Source organism: Capricornis sumatraensis, chromosome 2, assembly GCF_032405125.1.
Source record: "Capricornis sumatraensis isolate serow.1 chromosome 2, serow.2, whole genome shotgun sequence".
NCBI lineage: Eukaryota > Metazoa > Chordata > Mammalia > Artiodactyla > Bovidae > Capricornis > Capricornis sumatraensis.
In genome coordinates, this window is record NC_091070.1 from 56,920,419 (window position 1) to 56,939,179 (window position 18,761).

At 37.4% G+C, this 18,761-nt stretch overlaps 1 protein-coding gene across 4 annotated transcripts in view; it reads right to left on the reverse strand.

The window, feature by feature from the left end:
- The window catches only part of CSNK1G1 (casein kinase 1 gamma 1), a 102,540-nt gene extending 84,494 nt beyond the window's left edge, over positions 1–18,046 (reverse strand). For all 4 annotated transcript variants that reach the window (XM_068963229.1, XM_068963223.1, XM_068963232.1 and 1 more), the window contains exon 1: positions 17,869–18,046. In XM_068963229.1, the coding sequence (XP_068819330.1) occupies positions 17,869–18,046 (178 nt within the window). The remainder of the gene's footprint in view (positions 1–17,868) is intronic.
- Positions 18,047–18,761: the final 715 nt, after the last annotated feature.

The following is an 18,761-nucleotide window of genomic DNA, read 5'->3' on the forward strand; positions in this document are numbered from 1 at the left end:
GTCAAAGAAGTACCTGTACTCCATCTCAAGAAGGTGAGCCTATAAAGTACTTATAGAGGTTATGCTTTACTAAGCACGTATGTAAAACTTTCTACATTATAGTGGTGAGGGGAAAAAAACAAAACAAAACTGGAATGAATCACTCCAGAAAGCATGATACTCTACTGCAGAAAAATAATGAAGAACTTCAGTTTTTAAAATTTTTATCATGCAAAATCTCAAAGTTATATAATGATTCCCCCATGTAACTACACCTAGTTTCAATAATGAGATGATTTTGAAGAAAATCCCAGATGTTATATTATCTCGTCAGTAAATATTTGATTACAGCTCACCTATAGACTTGAAATATTCTTTAGAATAGATGGATTACTTGCTATTTGAAAATTTGCAACATAAATGTGAAAAACTAAAAGGCCAAACAGGCCTGTGGATGTTGACGTTATAGTACCTAGTCAGACATTTCAGCCATTCAGGAAGAGAAGTCCAAATGGTCACTGAAAAAACAAAATGGGCTAAAAGTGAAAAAACCACAATAATGAACACAGTTAAAGCAACTGATTCCAGAAGAACTGAAACCATGGATTGTCAATGACTTGAACCTGCAGGCAAAAATGGTCCAATATTTTACTAATATTTTTCTGCCAAGAATAATACAGACCTCCATTCTAGATGATAATACAAGTTTTAAGAGGAGAGAAATATATTAATGAAGTTGTGGGAGTAGTAGAGCATTTACATTTAAAATTAGGCACTCAGCTAATGCACAAATTGGAGAAGCCAAAGATCTGAGAACTTCACAAATTCCAGAGATTCACCTATGTCAATTTCTTCCTCACTGTAACGACAGTAATTACATTAACAGGAGCAATGTCAACTGGTTTTTGGGTTTTTTTAAGTCTTTCTTTGTTATTAACTATTTGGACAATTTTCTGAAGTCTGGCACATACTTTTTCAGCTTTGTTTAGAGCCAGTGATTGTGAACTAGCTCCTCTTGAGGAATAGTGGAAGGCTGTGTGACGGTCACTAACACATACTGTTAACATCTAAAACCAAATGTAATAACTCTTGTACAATTGATATCCCCTAATTTTCATATTTATTATTTTTAATTGAGGTATAATTTACATGGAGTACGCAAGTATAAAATGTACAGTTCAGTGAATTGATACATATCCATACATATATCTGGGCTTCCCAGGTGGCACAATGGTAAAAAACCCACCTGCCAATGCAGAAGACCCAGGTTTGTTCCCTGGGTTGGGAATATCCCCTGGAGAAGGAAATGGCACTCCACTCCAGTAGACTTACCTGGAAAATTCCATGGACAGAGGAGCCTGGCAGGCTACACTCCATGGGGTTGCAAACAGTTGGACACAACTGAGCACACATATACCTACGTAATCATCCAGTGAGAGAACATTCTCAGCACTCCAGTAGGCTTTCGCGTGCTTCTTCCCAATCAATAATCCTCATTCACTACCACCCAGTTGCAAGAAATTAGTTTTGCCTATTTTGAACATGTATTACTGAAATTATATAGTAACCACTTATTTGTGTCTGTTTTTTCCTGAACATTAAATTTAGATTCATCTATCTGGCTGCAGGTATTAACAGCTTGTTCTTTTCCTTTTCTAAAATAATTGGGGGAGGGAGTAGTTCATGTTTATTAGTCTGTATAATGACTTAATGTTCTGTTTGAACATTCTTGAACATATTTGTTTTGGTATACAAAGATATTTGCATTTTCTCAGGCATATACCCAGAGTGGAATTTCGGAGTCACAGAGTATTCACATGTATAAATAACTAAAATGTCCATCATCTGATGAATGCAGTATGTCCATACAATCCGTACAATGCACAAAGAAGTGCGCTACCTCCAATGAAGCAATTCACAAGAAATTACAAAGCTTCTTATATCAGAGGACAGGTCTCGGGACTTCCCTGGTGGTCCAATGGTAAAGAATCCGCCTGCCAATGCAGGGGACACCAGTTTCACCCCTGGTCTGGGAGGATACCACGTGCCTTGGGGCAACTAAGCCCCTGTCTCACAGCTACTGAAACCTGCACACCTAGAGCCTAGTGCTCCACAAGAGAAGCCACTGCAATGAGAAGCCCTTGAGCCTCAGCTGGAGAGTAGCCCCTGCTGGCCACCACTAGAGAAAGTCTGCACATAGCAACAAAGACCCAGCACAGACATAAATAAATAAATAAATAGTATTTTTTTTTAAGTTACCAAGAGGAAATGTTATAAATCTCATCAAAAGAAAAATGAATTTTGTAATTATCTGTGGTGATATATGTTAACTAGACTTACTGTGGTGATCATTTTCCAATATATACAAATAAACATTATGTTCTACACCTGAAACTAATATAATATTATATGTCAATTACACCTCAATACAATTTTTTTATAAATATATGATTTTTTTCCTTGATGAATCTACTCAAGATGAATAATAATTATATTACACCACTTGAGCAACACCCTTAGGGGTTAATCAAGTAAACAAGGCTGTTCTGCCCAGACTGCTCTGCTTTGTGACCTTGTTAGCTCTCTTGCTATCAGCCTGTCAGTGACCACTTCTTGATGTATGTAATTCCCTCTTCCTTCTGTGCTTCTAATCTTTGGAAGATTAACAGCAACAATAACAACAATAACAACAACAACAAACGAGTAAGCTTGTTGGAAATGCATATAAAATAGAACACAAAGGCTTTAAGACTGAATGTCTGATGTACGCAACTTTGGGGTGCATAGATCCTAAGGTATCTGTGTGTTAGTCCTCAGCTTTGATGCAGAGAGCTGGTGCTTCTTAAGAAAAATGACACCATGTGCAGCTTTACTACAACATGGATAAAATCTTCAACAAATTAATTTATAATTCTAATTTACATTAATGTTAACATATTCTATATAGATTTTGTGAAAAAATGCTACATTTAGCCTTCTCTGTTCTGAAATATGAGTATTTTAGAGTAGAATAAAACTGTAGAAAGATAATTACATTTTTACTGATGTGTAAATTTTCTGCCCTATATAAAACTAATGCATCTAGCAAGCTACAGAGGATGATATATTTCTGATAATAATCTAGTTTCATGAAAATGTCTGTGTTATTTACATATAATAAGCTAGAAGTAACCAAAGTCCAGTTATGGGAGTCCACCTGAAAAAGCAGAATAGCCATTAAATTTACAACTATGAAAATCACATATTAAAAAAAGCAGAATCTCAAAAGTATATCCAACTTTGTTTACACCAAAGTACACATATGTATGGAGAAGGAAATGGCAACCCACTCCAGTATTCTTGCCCGGAGAATCTCAAAGACAGAGAAGCCTGGCAGGTTACAGTCCATGGGGTCGCAAGGGTCGGACACGATTTAGCAACTAAAAAACCACCATCACCACCACTGCATATATGTATATGAGAGAATATACACATACACACATTTACACACAGCTGAGCAAAGAGTTGCTCTAATTTTCTGTGATGTTACAATTCTCTCTACAAAAATAAAACCCAAATAAACAAAATTCAAACAAGCTTCAAGAAATGGAATGATCATTAACTTCTTTATAGGCTGGATGTTCAAATCCCAACAATCTAATTATTATTTAGATTCATCCATCTCTGAAGTAGTTTATATCAATAACATAAAGTAGAAAAAGAAGCATAACAACCATACATGCAGACACAAAAACTGTAAACTTTTAGTTTCACAGTACAAGCATCAGCTTAAACTACCTGCAAAAGCCTTTTAATCAAAGAAACATTTAAATTATTTAAATCACAAGGCATTTACTGTTTCAGCTTTCTATCATTCAAACTGGCGAACTCCTGTATTTATCCTTTAGATATCAGCACCACTAGATTAAAAACGATCACTCTGTGTCTTTTTTTTTTAAATACGGGAAAATGATCAGAAGTTCTAATTAATTTATCATCTCTGGTGGGGGTGGAAAACATGATATGCAATTACTTCCAAGTTTTACTTTTGTCTTTTATTGCCAACAAGACAAAGTCCAAAATCTGTACTGTGACCCACAGCCAATCAAGATCAGGCTCTGCTCACATCTCCAGCTTCACTTCCCACTGTACCTTATCAAGATAAAAGGCTAAAGGTAGAATAAGGAACACTGTTAATAATATCCTCCATTGTGATTTTACTCTAAATTTCAAAAATATACTTTGCAAAATTAAAATGAAAAATTATTAATCAATTAGCCAATGCTTTCCCTCCTTCAGTTCAGTTCAGTCGCTCAGATGTGTCTGACTCTTTGCAACCCCATGGACTGCAGAATACCAAGCCTCCCTGTCCATCACCAACTCCCAGAGTTTACCTAAACTCATGTCTATTGATTTGGTGATGCCGTCCAACCATCTCATCCTCTGTCCGTACTCTTCTCCTCCCGCTCTCAATCTTTCCCAGCATCAGGGTCTTTTCAAATGAGTCAGCTCTTCGCATCAGGTGGCCAAAGTACTGGAGTTTCAGCTTCAGCATCAGTCCTTCCAATGAATATTCAAGACTGATTTCCTTTAGGAAGGACTGGTTGGATCTCCTTGCAGTCCAAGGGATTCTCAAGAGTCTTCTCCAATACCACAGTTCAAAAGCACCTATTGTTTGGCATTCAGCCTTCTTTATAGTTCAACTCTCACATCCATACATGACCAGTGGAAAAACCATAGCTTTGACTAGATGGACCTTTGTTGGCAAAGCAATGTCTCTGCTTTTGAATATGGTGTCTAGGTTGGTCATAATTTTTCTTCCAAGGAATAAGCATTTTTAAATTTCATGGCTGCAGTCACCATCTGCAGTGATTTTGGAGCCCCCAAAATAAAGTTAGCCACTGTTTCCCCATCTATTTGCCATGAAGTGATGGGACCAGATGGCATGATCTTCGTTTTCTGAATGTTGAGCTTTAAGCCAACTTTTTCACTCTCCTCTTTCACTTTCATCAAGAGGCTCTTTAGTTCTTCGCTTTCTGCCATAAGGGTGGTGTCATCTGCATATCTGAGGTTATTGATATTTCTCCTGGTAATCTTGATTCAGCCTGTGCTTCATCCAGCCCAGCATTTCTCATGATGTGCTCTGCATAAGTTAAATAAGCAAGAAGACAATATACAACCTTGACGTATTCCTTTTCCCATTTGGAACCAGTCTGTTGTTCCATGTCCAGTTCTAACTGTTGCTTCCTGACCTGCATACAGATTTCTCAAGAGGCAGGTCAGGTGGTTTGGTATTCCCATCTCTTTCAGAATTTTCCACAGTTTGTTGTGATCCAGACAGTCAAAGGCTTTGGCATAGTCAATAAAGCAGAAGTAGATGTTTTTCTGGAACTCTCTTGCTTTTGTGATGATGCAGAGGATGTTGGCAATTTGATCTCTGGTTCCTCTGCCTAAAACCAGCTTGAACATCTGGAAGTTCATGGTTCATGTATTGCCGAAGCCTCGCTTGGAGAATTTTGAGCATTACTTTACTAGTGTGTGAGATGAGCGCCAATCGTGCAGTAGTTTGAGCATTCTTTGGCATTGCCTTTCTTTGGGATTGCAATGAAACTGACCTTTTCCAGTCCTGTGGCCACTGCTGAGTTTTTCAAATTTGCTGGCATATTGAGTGCAGCACTTTCACAGCATCATCTTTCAGGATTTGAAATAGCTCAACTGGAATTCCATCACATCCACTAGCTTTGTTCATAGTGATGCTTCCTAAGGCCCACTTGACTTCACATTCCAGGATGTCTGGCTCTAGGTGAGTGGTCACCATCGTGATTATCTGAGTTGTGAAGATCTTTTTTGCACAGTTCTTCTGTGTATTCTTGCCACCTCGTCTTAATATCTTCTTCTTCTGTTAGGTCCACACCATTTCTGCTCTTTACTGAGCCCACCTTTGCATGAAATGTTCCCTTAGCATCTCTAATTTTCTTGAAGAGACCTCTAGTCTTTCCCATTCTATTGTTTCCCTCTATTTCTTTGCATTGATCACTGAGGAAGGCTCTCTTATCTCTCCTTGTTACTCTTTAGAATTCTGCATTCAAATTTCCCTCCTTACCTCTCAGAAAATCCCTGAAGAATACAGTTGGTCCAACATAGAAACTAGATAATGATACTTGAAGAAAAGATTATTGGCTATCATTTTATACCTTATATTTCTTTTCTTGGTAGAGGTATAATTTAATTGAATGTCAGTGATTATCACCTTTGGAATTAGGAATTAATTCTTATGTCCTTTTAAAGCTTATATTTTTAAAGCATGTAATATTTCAACTGCACACTTAACCAATGTGGTGGAACTACATGACACATATCAGTCCGGGATGTCCCAGATCTGGGCTTGGTTCCAACTCCGTGGCAAGCTAGTTTATCTTACCTTGACCAAATCACTTAATTTCTAATTTCTTTCACTTTTAAAATGATGTAGTTTAGAGTCGACAATGCCAAAGTTCCATAGCGGTCCGAAACTTAAGAAAGATCTTAAGTTTTGTTGATCCTGACTTTTATTCATTTACTTATTTGTCTTTGGCTTCCCTGGGTCTTCTTTGTTGCACGTGGGCTTTCTCTCGTTGCAGCAAGTGGGGGCTACTCTGTACTGTGGCGTGTGGGCTTTCCACGGTGGTGGCTTCTCTTGTGGAGTATGGGCTTCCGTGTGCACAAGCTTTAGGAGCTGCAGCATTTGGGCTTCAGTAGTTGGGCTCTAGTGCAAGGGCTTAGTATCTGTGACACATGGGCTTAGTTGCCCTGCAGCGGGTGGAACCCTCCCAGACCAGGGATCAAATCTGTGCAGGCAGGTGGATTCTCCAATGGAACACCAGGGAAGTCCGATCTGGACTTCACATGTCTATTAAATCAGTCGAAGTTATGAGCTTTTGGGGGCAAATCCCACTCTTATCTCACAGCAAACTCACAGCCATCTTTTTCACATAAGTGTTGACAATCTAGTTGTCAGACTTAAAATGTAGAGTAGGATTCTTGAATCAAAGTAAGATTTTTTGTTCAATTCATTGCTTATTCGATTTAATGTTAAATCTTGATTCTGTTAACCAGCTACTGTATTAGCTGCCCCACCTCAAGCATTGTTATGTGAGGATTTTATTAATATGTTCTATCAAGGATCTCCATAACATTCACAATTGAACTGAATGGAACCAAAATATAGAGCTCTATTGTTTAGTATCCATGATGATAATGATTCAATTTTCTTTGGTGAGGTGGGCAAAACAACTACAAATCTCTTCAACTATCTTATTAGCTAGCTCATATTTCTATATGTCTTCTAGGATACTACAAAAAGCTGTCAAATTCTTTCCTGAATAAAAATATATGATACATAGAGACCTCTGGTTTAACATGACAGACAAAGTTTAGGCATTTCACCCTATGCCTTTCCAAAAGCCCAATGAAATGCCAAAAGGAAGAAACCAGAACAAGTAAAATAGGTGAGAAAAAAGCAGACTAGAGATGTCAACATTTTGGAAGTGAGAAGTAAATAAATAGCCAAAATAGTAACTGACTTAGTAGATCTGAGAAAGCTAACATGTATGTACTGCAGAATAATTTAATGTTAAGATTACCTAATCATATTGACAGAAATTTTATAGTTCTGTTGGTAACTTGAGAGGAAGAATTAATAAAAGACAGATAATGAAGAAAAAATTTTTAAAAAGTCAAATATCAGTACTTTTTAATTCTAAAGAAGGAATGCAAATGTACTAGGAAGGAAATACAACAGTGCTCTCATAGCTCAGCTATGAATGCTATGTCCAAAACCATAACACTATAAACGTAGAAAAACGTTTTAACCAAATGTATGACATAAATATATTGGGAGAATGTGAGGAGTGTATATATGTGACTGGGGATGTTAAGTATGAGAAAAATCAATAAACAATATCTAATGTTGGGGAAAAAAGTTTAGAAAAAAGGAGCTATCTAGAGGACATTGTTTACACTTGATGTTAGCCAAAAACCTGAGAAGTAAGAGAGGACATTGTTTAAAAAGTTGAAATGCTTAATTGTAGGGATTAGGCTTTTAAAATCGACACATGGTTATTTTCATTAAAATTATATTATAAAAAACATGCATCTCCAAATTATCTTCAAAATATACAAGCAGCTCAATTAAAAAAAAAAAAAATCGAAAAAGGGGCAGAAGGCCTAAACAGACATTTCCCCAAAGAAAACAAACCAATGGTTAATAGACACATAAAAAACTGGTCAACATTCTTACTATTAGAGAAAGACAAATCAAAACTACAATGAGGTATCATCACAAACCGGTCAGAATGGCCACCATTAAAAAAATCTACAAACAATAAATGCGGGAGATGAAGTGAAGAAGAGAGAAACCTCTGGCACTGTTCGTGGGAATGTAAAGTGATACAGTGACTATGGAGAACAGTATGGAGATTTCTTAAAAAACTAGAAATAGAATTACCATATGACCCAGCAATCCCACTACTGGGCATATACCCTGAGAAAATCACTATTCTAAAAGACACATGTACTCCAATATTCATTGCAACAATATGTACAATAGTCAGGATATGGAGGCAACCTAGATGTCCACTGACAGATGAATTGATAGAGAAGCTATGGTACACATATACAATGGAATATTATTCAGCAACAAATTCAAGTCAGTTCTAGAGGGGTGGATGAACCCAGAGCCTGTTATACTGTGGAAAACAAATGATACAATTAGTTACATACTTATGAAGTGGGAACCGAAACAGTTCTTTCTGAGGGGGAGAAAACTGTTTTGTCAGACTTACAACTTACTATATAACACATACGCAAATGTATACACATAGATATTTCCAAAGAGATAAAGCACATGGGACAAATATTAACAACTGCTAAATCTAACTATTATGTATACTCACTACCATATCTTTTTTAGTTTTCTGTAAAAATTTGAAAATTTTCTTCATATAAGTTGAAAAAAATAAAACAAAAATTTAAACAATGTTTTGTACTATATATACAAACCAAGTGCTCATTATGCATCAATCACTGTCTTAGGTGATTATATACATTATCTAAATTTAATCTCCACAACAAATCTGTAAGTATACATTATTATTACCTTAGTCTTATGGAGAAAAAAAAGAAACTTGGAGAGGCAATCTGACTCCAGGACTCTCTCTTTAAACCACTTGAAGAAGAAAATTATAACAAGACTCTAAAACTTGTTTTGGGGACCAGCGGCCCAGTGGTTAAGACTGCCTTCTAATGCCAGGAGTGCAGGTTCGATCCCTGATCGGTGAACTAACATTCCACATGCTGCCGAGTGTGGCCAAAAATTAAAATAAATAAATAAATAAAACTTGTTTTTAGTTTGTTGTACACACAGACCCTAAAAACTTACAAATTTATAGGTAAACTTAAACAATGTTGTAAAAGCACAAATAAAGTCACCCCTTACTTCCTGTGGGGAATTGGTTCTAGGAACTTCATGGATACTAAAATCTGTGGCTGTGGATGCTCAAGGCCCTTATCTATAATGGTATATATTATTTGCATATAACCACCTAGGTACATCCTCTGTATACTAGATCTAGATGTCTAGACTACTTATTACATCCAGTGCAATGTTAATGCTATGTAAATAGTTGTAAATACAATGTAAATTCTATGTAAAATTCCACATGCACAGGGCAAATTCAAATTTTGCTTTTTGGAACTTCATGGGACCATTTTACCCCAGAATATTTTCCACCCCTGGTTGCTGGAACCCAAGGAGGAGAGACCTGTGGACATGGAGGGCTGACTGTGTATCAGTTTTTCTATTTTCCTAACTGGCTTGGTTCTGGGCTGATATAGGTTGAGTTTCATGTGTTCGAAATGCTATTTACTAAGAAACTATGACTATAAAACTAAAAATTTGATTTCACAATGATTTTACTTTCACCTAGAAAAAAAATATTTTAAAATCTTGTTTTAGCTTAAGCCTATTTTCTGTCACATGAATGCTTTCAAAAAATTTTTAACACAACAGAACTATACCTTTTAAACAAAATCTTATTGAAAACTCAATAGAGAGACTTTTTCCTCTCCTACTTTTCCTTTCTCATTCTCTTGTAGGAAACTAAGGGCTCCAAGGTTTTGTGGGATGCAATATGAAACCAAATGCTTTATATAAGCTGCAACAGTAAACTGTAATGATCACAACTGCCACAAACAGGACTGACTGGCAACAGCTGAAGTTATAAATTCCAACTTAAGTTCATTAGTGGCAGTTAAGTAGTCCAGATAAGGAAAGAACAACATGCAGAGAGGTTGTCGTGTACACTCTATCAGTTCAGTTCAGTTCAGTTCAGCCGCTCAGTCGTGTCCGACTCTGCGACCCCATGAATTGCAGCACGCCAGGCCTCCCTGTCCATCACCATCTCCCGGAGTTCTCTCAGACTCACGTCCATCGAGTCCATGATGCCATCCAGCCATCTTATCCTGGGTCGTCACCTTCTCCTCCTGCCTCCAATCTCTCTCAACATCAGAGTCTTTTCCAATGAGTCAACTCTTCGCATGTGGTGTCCAATGTACTGGAACTTCAGCTTCAGCATCATTCCTTCCAAAGAAATTCCAGGGCTGATCTCCTTCAGAATGGACTGGTTGGATCTCCTTGCAGTCCAAGGGACTCTCAAGAGTCTTCTCCAACATCACAGTTGAAACACATCAATTCTTCGGCGCTCATCCTTCTTCACAGTCCAACTCTCACATCCATACATGACCACAGGAAAAACCATAGCCTTGACTAGACAGACTTTAGTTGGCAAAGTAATGTCTCTGCTTTTCAATATACTATCTAGGTTGGTCATAACTTTTCTTCCAAGGAGTAAGCATCTTTTAATTTCATGGCTGTAGTCACCATCTGCAGTGATTTTGGAGCCCCCAAAAATAAAGTCTGGCACTGTTTCCACTGTTTCCCCATCTATTTCCCATGAAGTGATGGGACCAGATGCTATGATCTTCATTTTCTGAATGTTGAGCTTTAAGCCAACTTTTTCACTCTCCTCTCTCACTTTCATCAAGAGGCTTTTTTTTAGCTCCTCTGCACTTTCTGCCATAAGGGTGGTGTCGTCTGCATATCTGAAGTTATTGTTATTTCTCCCGGCAATCTTGATTCTGGCTTGTGTTTCTTCCAGTCCAGCGTTTCTCATGATGTACTCTGCATATAAGTTAAATAAGCACGGTGACAATACACAGCCTTGACGTACTTCTTTTCCTATTTGGAACCAGTCTGCTGTTCCTTGTCCAGTTCTAACTGTGCTTCCTGACCTGCATACAGGTTTCTCAAGAGGCAGGTTAGGTGGTCTGGTATTCCCATCTCTCTTAGAATTTTCCACAGTTTATTGTGATCCAGACAGTCAAAGGCTTTGGCACAGTCAATAAAGCAGAAGTAGATGTTTTTCTGGAACTCTCTTGCTTTTTCCATGATCCAGCGGATGTTGGCAATTTGATCTCTGGTTCCTCTGCCTTTTCTAAAACCAGCTTGAACATCAGGGGGTTCATGGTTCACGTATTGCTGAAGCCTGGCTTGGAGAATTTTGAGCATTACTTTACTAGCATGTGAGATGAGTGCAACTGTGCGGTAGTTTGAGCATTCTTTGGCATTGCCTTTCTTTGGGACCGGAATGAAAACTGACCTTTTCCAGTCCTGTGGCCACTGCTGAGTTTTCCAAACTTGCTGGCATATTGAGTGCAGCACTTTCGCAGCATCATCTTTCAGGATTTGAAATAGCTCAACTGGAATTCCATCACCTCCACTAGCTTTGTTCGTAGCGATGCTTTCTAAGGCCCATTTGACTTCACATTCCAGGATGTCTGGCTCTAGATTAGTGATCACATCATCATGATTATCTGGGTCGTGAAGATATTTTTTGTACAGTTCTTCTGTGTATTCTTGCCACCTCTTCTTAATATCTTCTGCTCCTGTTAGGTCCAGACCATTTCTGTCCTTTATCGAGCCCATCTTTGTATGAAATGTTCCCTTGGTATCTCTAATTTTCTTGAAGAGATCTCTAGTCTTTCCCATTCTGTTCTTTTCCTCTATTTCTTTGCACTGATCACTGAAGAAGGCTTTCTTATCTCTTCTTGCTATTCTCTGGAACTCTGCATTCAGATGCATATATCTTTCCTTTTCTCCTTTGCTTTTCACAGCTATTTGTAAGGCCTCCCCAGACAGCCATTTTGCTTTTTTGCATTTCTTTTCCATGGGGATGGTCTTGATCCCTGTCTCCTGTACAATGTCATGAACCTCATTCTTCAGGCACTCTATCTATCAGATCTAGACCCTTAAATCTATTTCTCACTTCCACTGTATAATCATAAGGGATTTGATTTAGGTCATACTTGAATGGTCTAGTGGTACACTCTATAGTCACAGAAATAAGTGTCTTATTTTAGAAGGGAAGAGTGTGTCACCCGAAAAGCTGATACCCTTGGACAGTTTACCTCTGTCAGAAACATCCTTCTGTTCTAACGTACTTTTGCATATTTCACCAGAAACCAAAGACGAAAGAGAACAAAAAAGTCAATTCTTTGTGCCTCCATTTTCTTGTTTGTAAGAAAATACATTCTTTAACAATATCCTACTTCACAAAGACAGTATAAAAATCATTAGTAACATTTATATGCCAGACTGTTTAGTCTAAAGGGTCTCCCATAATCATTGGTACATACCTATTAGGATATGAAATCACCTATCTACTTATTTTTGCAATTAAGAAGGAAGAAAGGCTGTTATTTGTAGACCAGGGATATATATTTTCTAAGTCCTAGAGGAAAACAATAATTTTTAACAAATGTTTACATGATTCTTTCCACACCTGATTCAGCAAAAGACTCAAAGCTTAAAAAAAAAAAAAATCTGCAAAATATTTCCCCATATTTTTTCACAGTGAACAAAAAAACAACCTGCAGATCTGTTTCCACTCCTTCATGTCCTCCTACCTTTTATCCACAATCATCCTTTATCAATCTTCCTTTCTCAAACCTTTAAAATTCCCCTTTCTATTGAGGCAATATACATAGGTAAGACTCCACAGAAATAATCTTTCCATTGAAAAATACGCAAAGGCCACAAAGGATTAAAAGAAGAGATATAAATAAATGTGTAAATGTTTAACTTCACCCATGAACACATACAGATTTAACTAGATATCATTTTCCCCTGTCAGACTAGCATAGATGAAAAGGTTCTCAATGATGTTCAAGGTTTCTGAAGTAGAGAAACAAATACATACACATACTCACTCACACATACACAGTCACATAGAAAGTTTAGGGAAATCAGGGAAATTGTCTTTCTGGAGGGCAAACTGACAATATGTAACAAGATCACAAATATGTCTGTATTTCTGACATAGAAAGTACATTATCCTAAGGAAATAATCGACCAAGTTTGGACTATGAAGATGTATTTATTACAAGCATCTATAAGGATGTTTAGTATAGTATTATTTATAATTTAAAAATAGAAATAAGTTATCTGTATACTAAGACCAGCTTATAAACTACTGTGCTGTGCAGACTGTGTCAGTCGTGCAGTCATGTCCAGCTCTTTGCAATCCCGTGGACTGCAGCTGCCAGGGTCCTCTGCCAATGGGATTCTCCAGGCAAGAATAGTGGAGTGGGTTGCCATTTCCTTCTCCAGGGGAATCTCCCCAACCCAGGGATTGAACCTGGGTCTCCTGCATTGCAGGCAATTCTTTACCATCTGAGCCACCAGGGAAAGTCCAATAAATTACTAACTACAGACATTAAAAGTGCATGATCTGTAAGCTGACACAAAAGTGCATGCTGATTAAAAACAAGTTTATAGTACAGTTTGACTGCATTTCTAAAATATGTCCTGATAAACATTTTTTAATTCTGGAAAATTAAATTAATTAAACACAATTAGTGGTTATCTTTGAAGATGCTTTTAAGTAGAATTCTTAAAAAAATTTGGGCAACAGCAAGGTTTCTTCTTTAAACTATGCCTTTAAAGGCACATTTTTTGCTTTTCTTTTTATTGCTTTTTTTTTCTCCTGGTTACAAAATACATGCATTCATAAAAAAAGAAAAGGAAGGAAAAAAGGAGTCATCAGAAATATATAAACAGAAGTAAAAGACCAAAGGCTGTAATAATTAGCTTCTTCTGTTTAACCTTAGGGCACAAGGCTGTGCTTAACGCTCCAACCCTCTAGAAACTCTTCTCTTGACTTTCCAACTTCTCTTTTTTGAGGCTCTCCCTCTTCTAGCATCCCTTAAATGCACCCTCTTTCTCCCACTCACACAGGCTCCACATCATCTCATCACTCATGACTGCATGTTCATCAGCACCTACATGGTGATGATTTCTTAATCCCTATCTGAAGCCTAAACTTCTCTGTGTCTCATAGTCATATCTGTGCCTATGTGCCGCACACTCCTCAAAGTCAATATATTCACCAAGTCTAACTACTTGCCTTCCCCACCGCCTACTCTGGTCCTGTGTTTCCTATCTCTGGTAAAGGTTTCCTCATTCACTTGGTCTTCCCAGCCTCACAAACTCAGCCATCTTTGACCCCTTCCCCTAAAATAACTGGCAAACAAATCCTGCCTATAGTCTACTTCTAAAATCTCCCCCTAATTCACCCCTTCCTCTGCATCTCAGTGCCATTTTCAGAGCTAAGGCAGGCCCAGCCACCTCTAACCTGGACTGCTTAGGTACCCATTATATGTCATACACATAAAAGGAATTAAGAATATGAATACATATGAGAATATCAATAAAGCAAATTGCTACCATCAAGCATATCTTGAAGTAGAGAGATGAAGGAACGTAACTCAAAGTGACAAGTAGTACAATGAGAGCAAAAATCCACAACCTCTTTACTACCTGATCTAATTTTATACTGGGAATTATCTTTCTAGAATAGAAACCAGATAATGTCTGGTTTTATAAAACCCTTGATGGTTCTACTCCACTGCCTACAGGATAAAGTCCATATGCTTTAATATCACACAAACACTTCACAATCTGGTCCCAATCTATCTTACACCCTCTTCTATTACTTTTCTTTCACTTCACATCCCACAACCCAGTCATGTATAACTGTTGCTGCTTTGACACTATGCTAAACACTTTCACAGCACATAGAGCTTACACGTTCTGCTGGTGGAGACTCCTTCTTCCTTGTGCTCACCAGTGAAGTCCTATCTTACTCTTAATCAAATAACACGCTTCTGTGAAACCTTCATTAACCTTCTCTGCCAGTGTAGTTTTTACACAATCTACTATAATACTTATCACTTTATGCTATAATTTGTTTTTCTCTTTCTACCACTAGCCTGTGAGATTCTTTTTGTAAAATTGTAGTTGATTTATAATATTATGTTTGTTTCAGGTATACAGCAAAGTGATTCAGTTATACATACATATATACATTTGTTTTCAGATTCTTTTCTTTCACAGGTTATTTCAAGATATTGAATAAAGTTCACTGTTCTGTACAGTAAATCCTTACTGATTATTTTATATATAGTGGTGTGTATATGTTAATCCCATACTCCTAACTTATCTTTTCCCGCAGACTGTGAGATTCGTGGGGACACCTTGTTATCCTCCGTATCTTTCCCAAAGACTGGCAAGATGGTAAATATTCAAGAAGTGTTGCGGCTGGGGAAAAACACACTATTTTAAATGGAGGTGGAAAAGAAGTCACAGCATGTTTCTCTGAGACAGCAACATGAAAGTTGAGGCCTGAGGAATAAGAAGCAATCAGCTAAGCAAAATTTTGAAGAAAGAATTCTGCAGACATAAGGAATTGTAGGTGTAAAAGCTCTGAACCACGAACACAGTTGATTATTTGAGGGACAGAAGGGACAGTGTAGCTTGAGAAAGAAATGAATTTGGAGAAGAAAGCATAGCCCTGTAATGGTAGCCTGGGTGGAGGCCTATCTGCACCTTTTTGAGCTCAGAATTTTCCAGTTTACACCTTCTGTTATCTGCACAGTCCTCTACTTTCTAATATCACAGAGAGAGGGCAATGGAATGGAGTATATAGCAAACCCTATTATCAGGAAGGTATCAAATAATTCTGAACGTTCCTTTTCTTGTTTCTGTCAATAAAAGTATTCCCAGATATAATGCCCCAACAGTAATGGTCCCAGAGCAAACGAAAACCTCATCGGCACACAAGAATAAAACCACTTGAAAAGAAAGATGAGTTCTTTCTACTGACTATAAGGCAAGTCAAAATGAGACCCATCATAATTACCCTAGCTTCATTACAGGAAATAAAACACACTTTACCAGTCTGAGAATATACATAGGCTACAAATTTATCCTCGACTTGAATAGATTTTTCCATTTTTGTGTAAACATAAAGATCATACACTCAATACAAATCCAGACTCAAGTAACTAAAATACATTTCCAGTTTTCACTGACCAAAATTTTCCTTCATCCTTATAGAAACTAAACAATTTTATGGTGTTTTGAAAAAGCACGAATTTATATACATTATAAACTGACTCTCAGCAGTAATTCTGTGGATGTTTATGTCATAATCTATTTAATTCAAGTACTACTGTGTTGCTAGAGCAAAGTCAATCCATTATATAAATGAATATTCACAAACCTAGCTGCTAAAGCAACTCAACAGTTGATAGGAACTCAAACAGTGTGAAATTACACATCTTACTCCTATTCTCAGTAGCATCTGCAGGCTTTGCTAACCCGAACATGAACACATCACTAAATATAAAAAGGCTTTCATTATCCTAGTCAGGTCTTAAAATTCCAGGCTGCTAGTCTTCTAGTGGTAAAAATAAATTCATTCTCAGCATCCTTAAATTCAATTCTGCACCCAGTGATCTCTGGCTAGCGCAGCTGAATCTCTGTATGGGGGGATGAGAAGATTTTTTTCAATCTTCTTTTGAAAAATCATCAGAAGTAGCTGAGGTAATCAACAAAAATCATCTTAAGCTCTCATGCTCTGTCCCCTCAGAGGGCAAAGCCTCTTACAATAGGTCTTCATAATAATATACAGCCTCACCAGCTATGAAAAATAAGAAAACACTTTAGCCTAAAAAAGGATCTGTCACAGTCTCTAAGCTGATGACATCACAAATTTATCTTTCATTTTCTCTTCTGCATTCACCTACAGAAGGTCATAAAAAGTATCTAAATAACCAATGTACCTTCTTCCCAATTTCATGTCTTCAAATTGGTTGATTTTATCATTATTCATCATCTCACACATAAATTAATACTCAAAAAAAAATCTCTCCTTGGTTGGGAAATAAAAAATTGCAAAGTTTCTCCTTGGAGCTCTAGCTTAGTCCTGATGCTGGAACTTCCAGGAAGGAATGTAAACACAGTATCAGTTGGAAAACCACTCTAAACACTGATGTATCTCCTTGCAGAGTAAGTACCGGATCACTGAGTAAGGATTTACTCTTCCTTTACTAGGGGCAGAGTCTGAATAAAGCCTTAATAACCCTTCTCAAAATGTGACTCAAGGACCAACAGCATCTCAGTCAACTGGGAGTTTGTTAAAAAGATAGAACACAGGGCTCTATCTCTCCAACCAACTAAATCAGAATCTTCATTTTACTGTTACCTGCATGCGGATCTCCCTCCATCATAAAATCTCAGCACTGGCAGAAAATATTAAATCCTATCACACACATAGAGGGATGAACCTTGGATACAAATAACGCTTGACAATGACTATAGTCACCTTCAGGAATTCTTCAGTTTAACAACAGTTCCTCATTACAAGAACATCTTATAAAATTATAAACTGCGTGTCTTGAAACACATCAAAGCTTATCACAGCTTCTGCTGTTGCTGTTAGTCTAAACCAGTAACAAGAACCAAGTTCTTACCTAATCTGAGCTCTCCGAAGTTCCCACACCCTATCTTCTTGCCAACCCTGAAGTTGGGTCCCACCATAAGAACCCCAGAGGATGTTGAGCCAGATGGTCGGGAACAATGTTCTCTCCTTTGTGCCATAGGTTTAGTTGTCCGTTGTCTTTCATCCTTTTCCCTACTAGGATGGTCCATGATCCTACACAACAGTCTCCGCACGAGTAATTGAATCTGTATACGTCTCTTCAATATAAAAGTATAGCCGAATAAACTGTTGTCAGAGTAAGGTAAAGAGTTCTTTTGGCACCATATTTATGTTTTTATTTCCAGGAGCTGAAAAACCATTGATTAGTTCTTGCAGGATACGTAGTCTGTAGATCTCAAGCACAGGAGAAGATTGTGTAACCTAGGTAAAAATCAAAAAAGCATACAGTTAAAAGTTGTATTTTAAAAACAAATTAAGAGCATTACCACTAACTAGAATGGATCCTATTCAAAACTATGCAAAGTGGATAGCTTACTGAAATGGATTTTGGTTTTATATCCTCCAAAAGTTTAGCCATCTGGACTAGTAATTTACCTGGTAAAACACACTCAGTACACTATAGACCATGGCTATTAAGGGAACACACAACCCTTTAACATAAAATGCTTTCTTCTGGTGGTGTTCATATTACTCAAAGGAAAGTTATTTGTTGGCTTTTTCATCACTGGCTAACAAAAATATGGTAGGGTTCCACTAAGTTAAATAAACTGAGGGCAATTAAAAGCGCTTCTTTTCAATTTGGACAGAATCTATCAGAAACGAACCCACTCTCTACCCACTGTCTCCCTCCTCCATCCCCACCATTCATCAAGCACTGACAACAATCACAAAATCCAAAACAAGTTCTGATTGACACAGTACGTG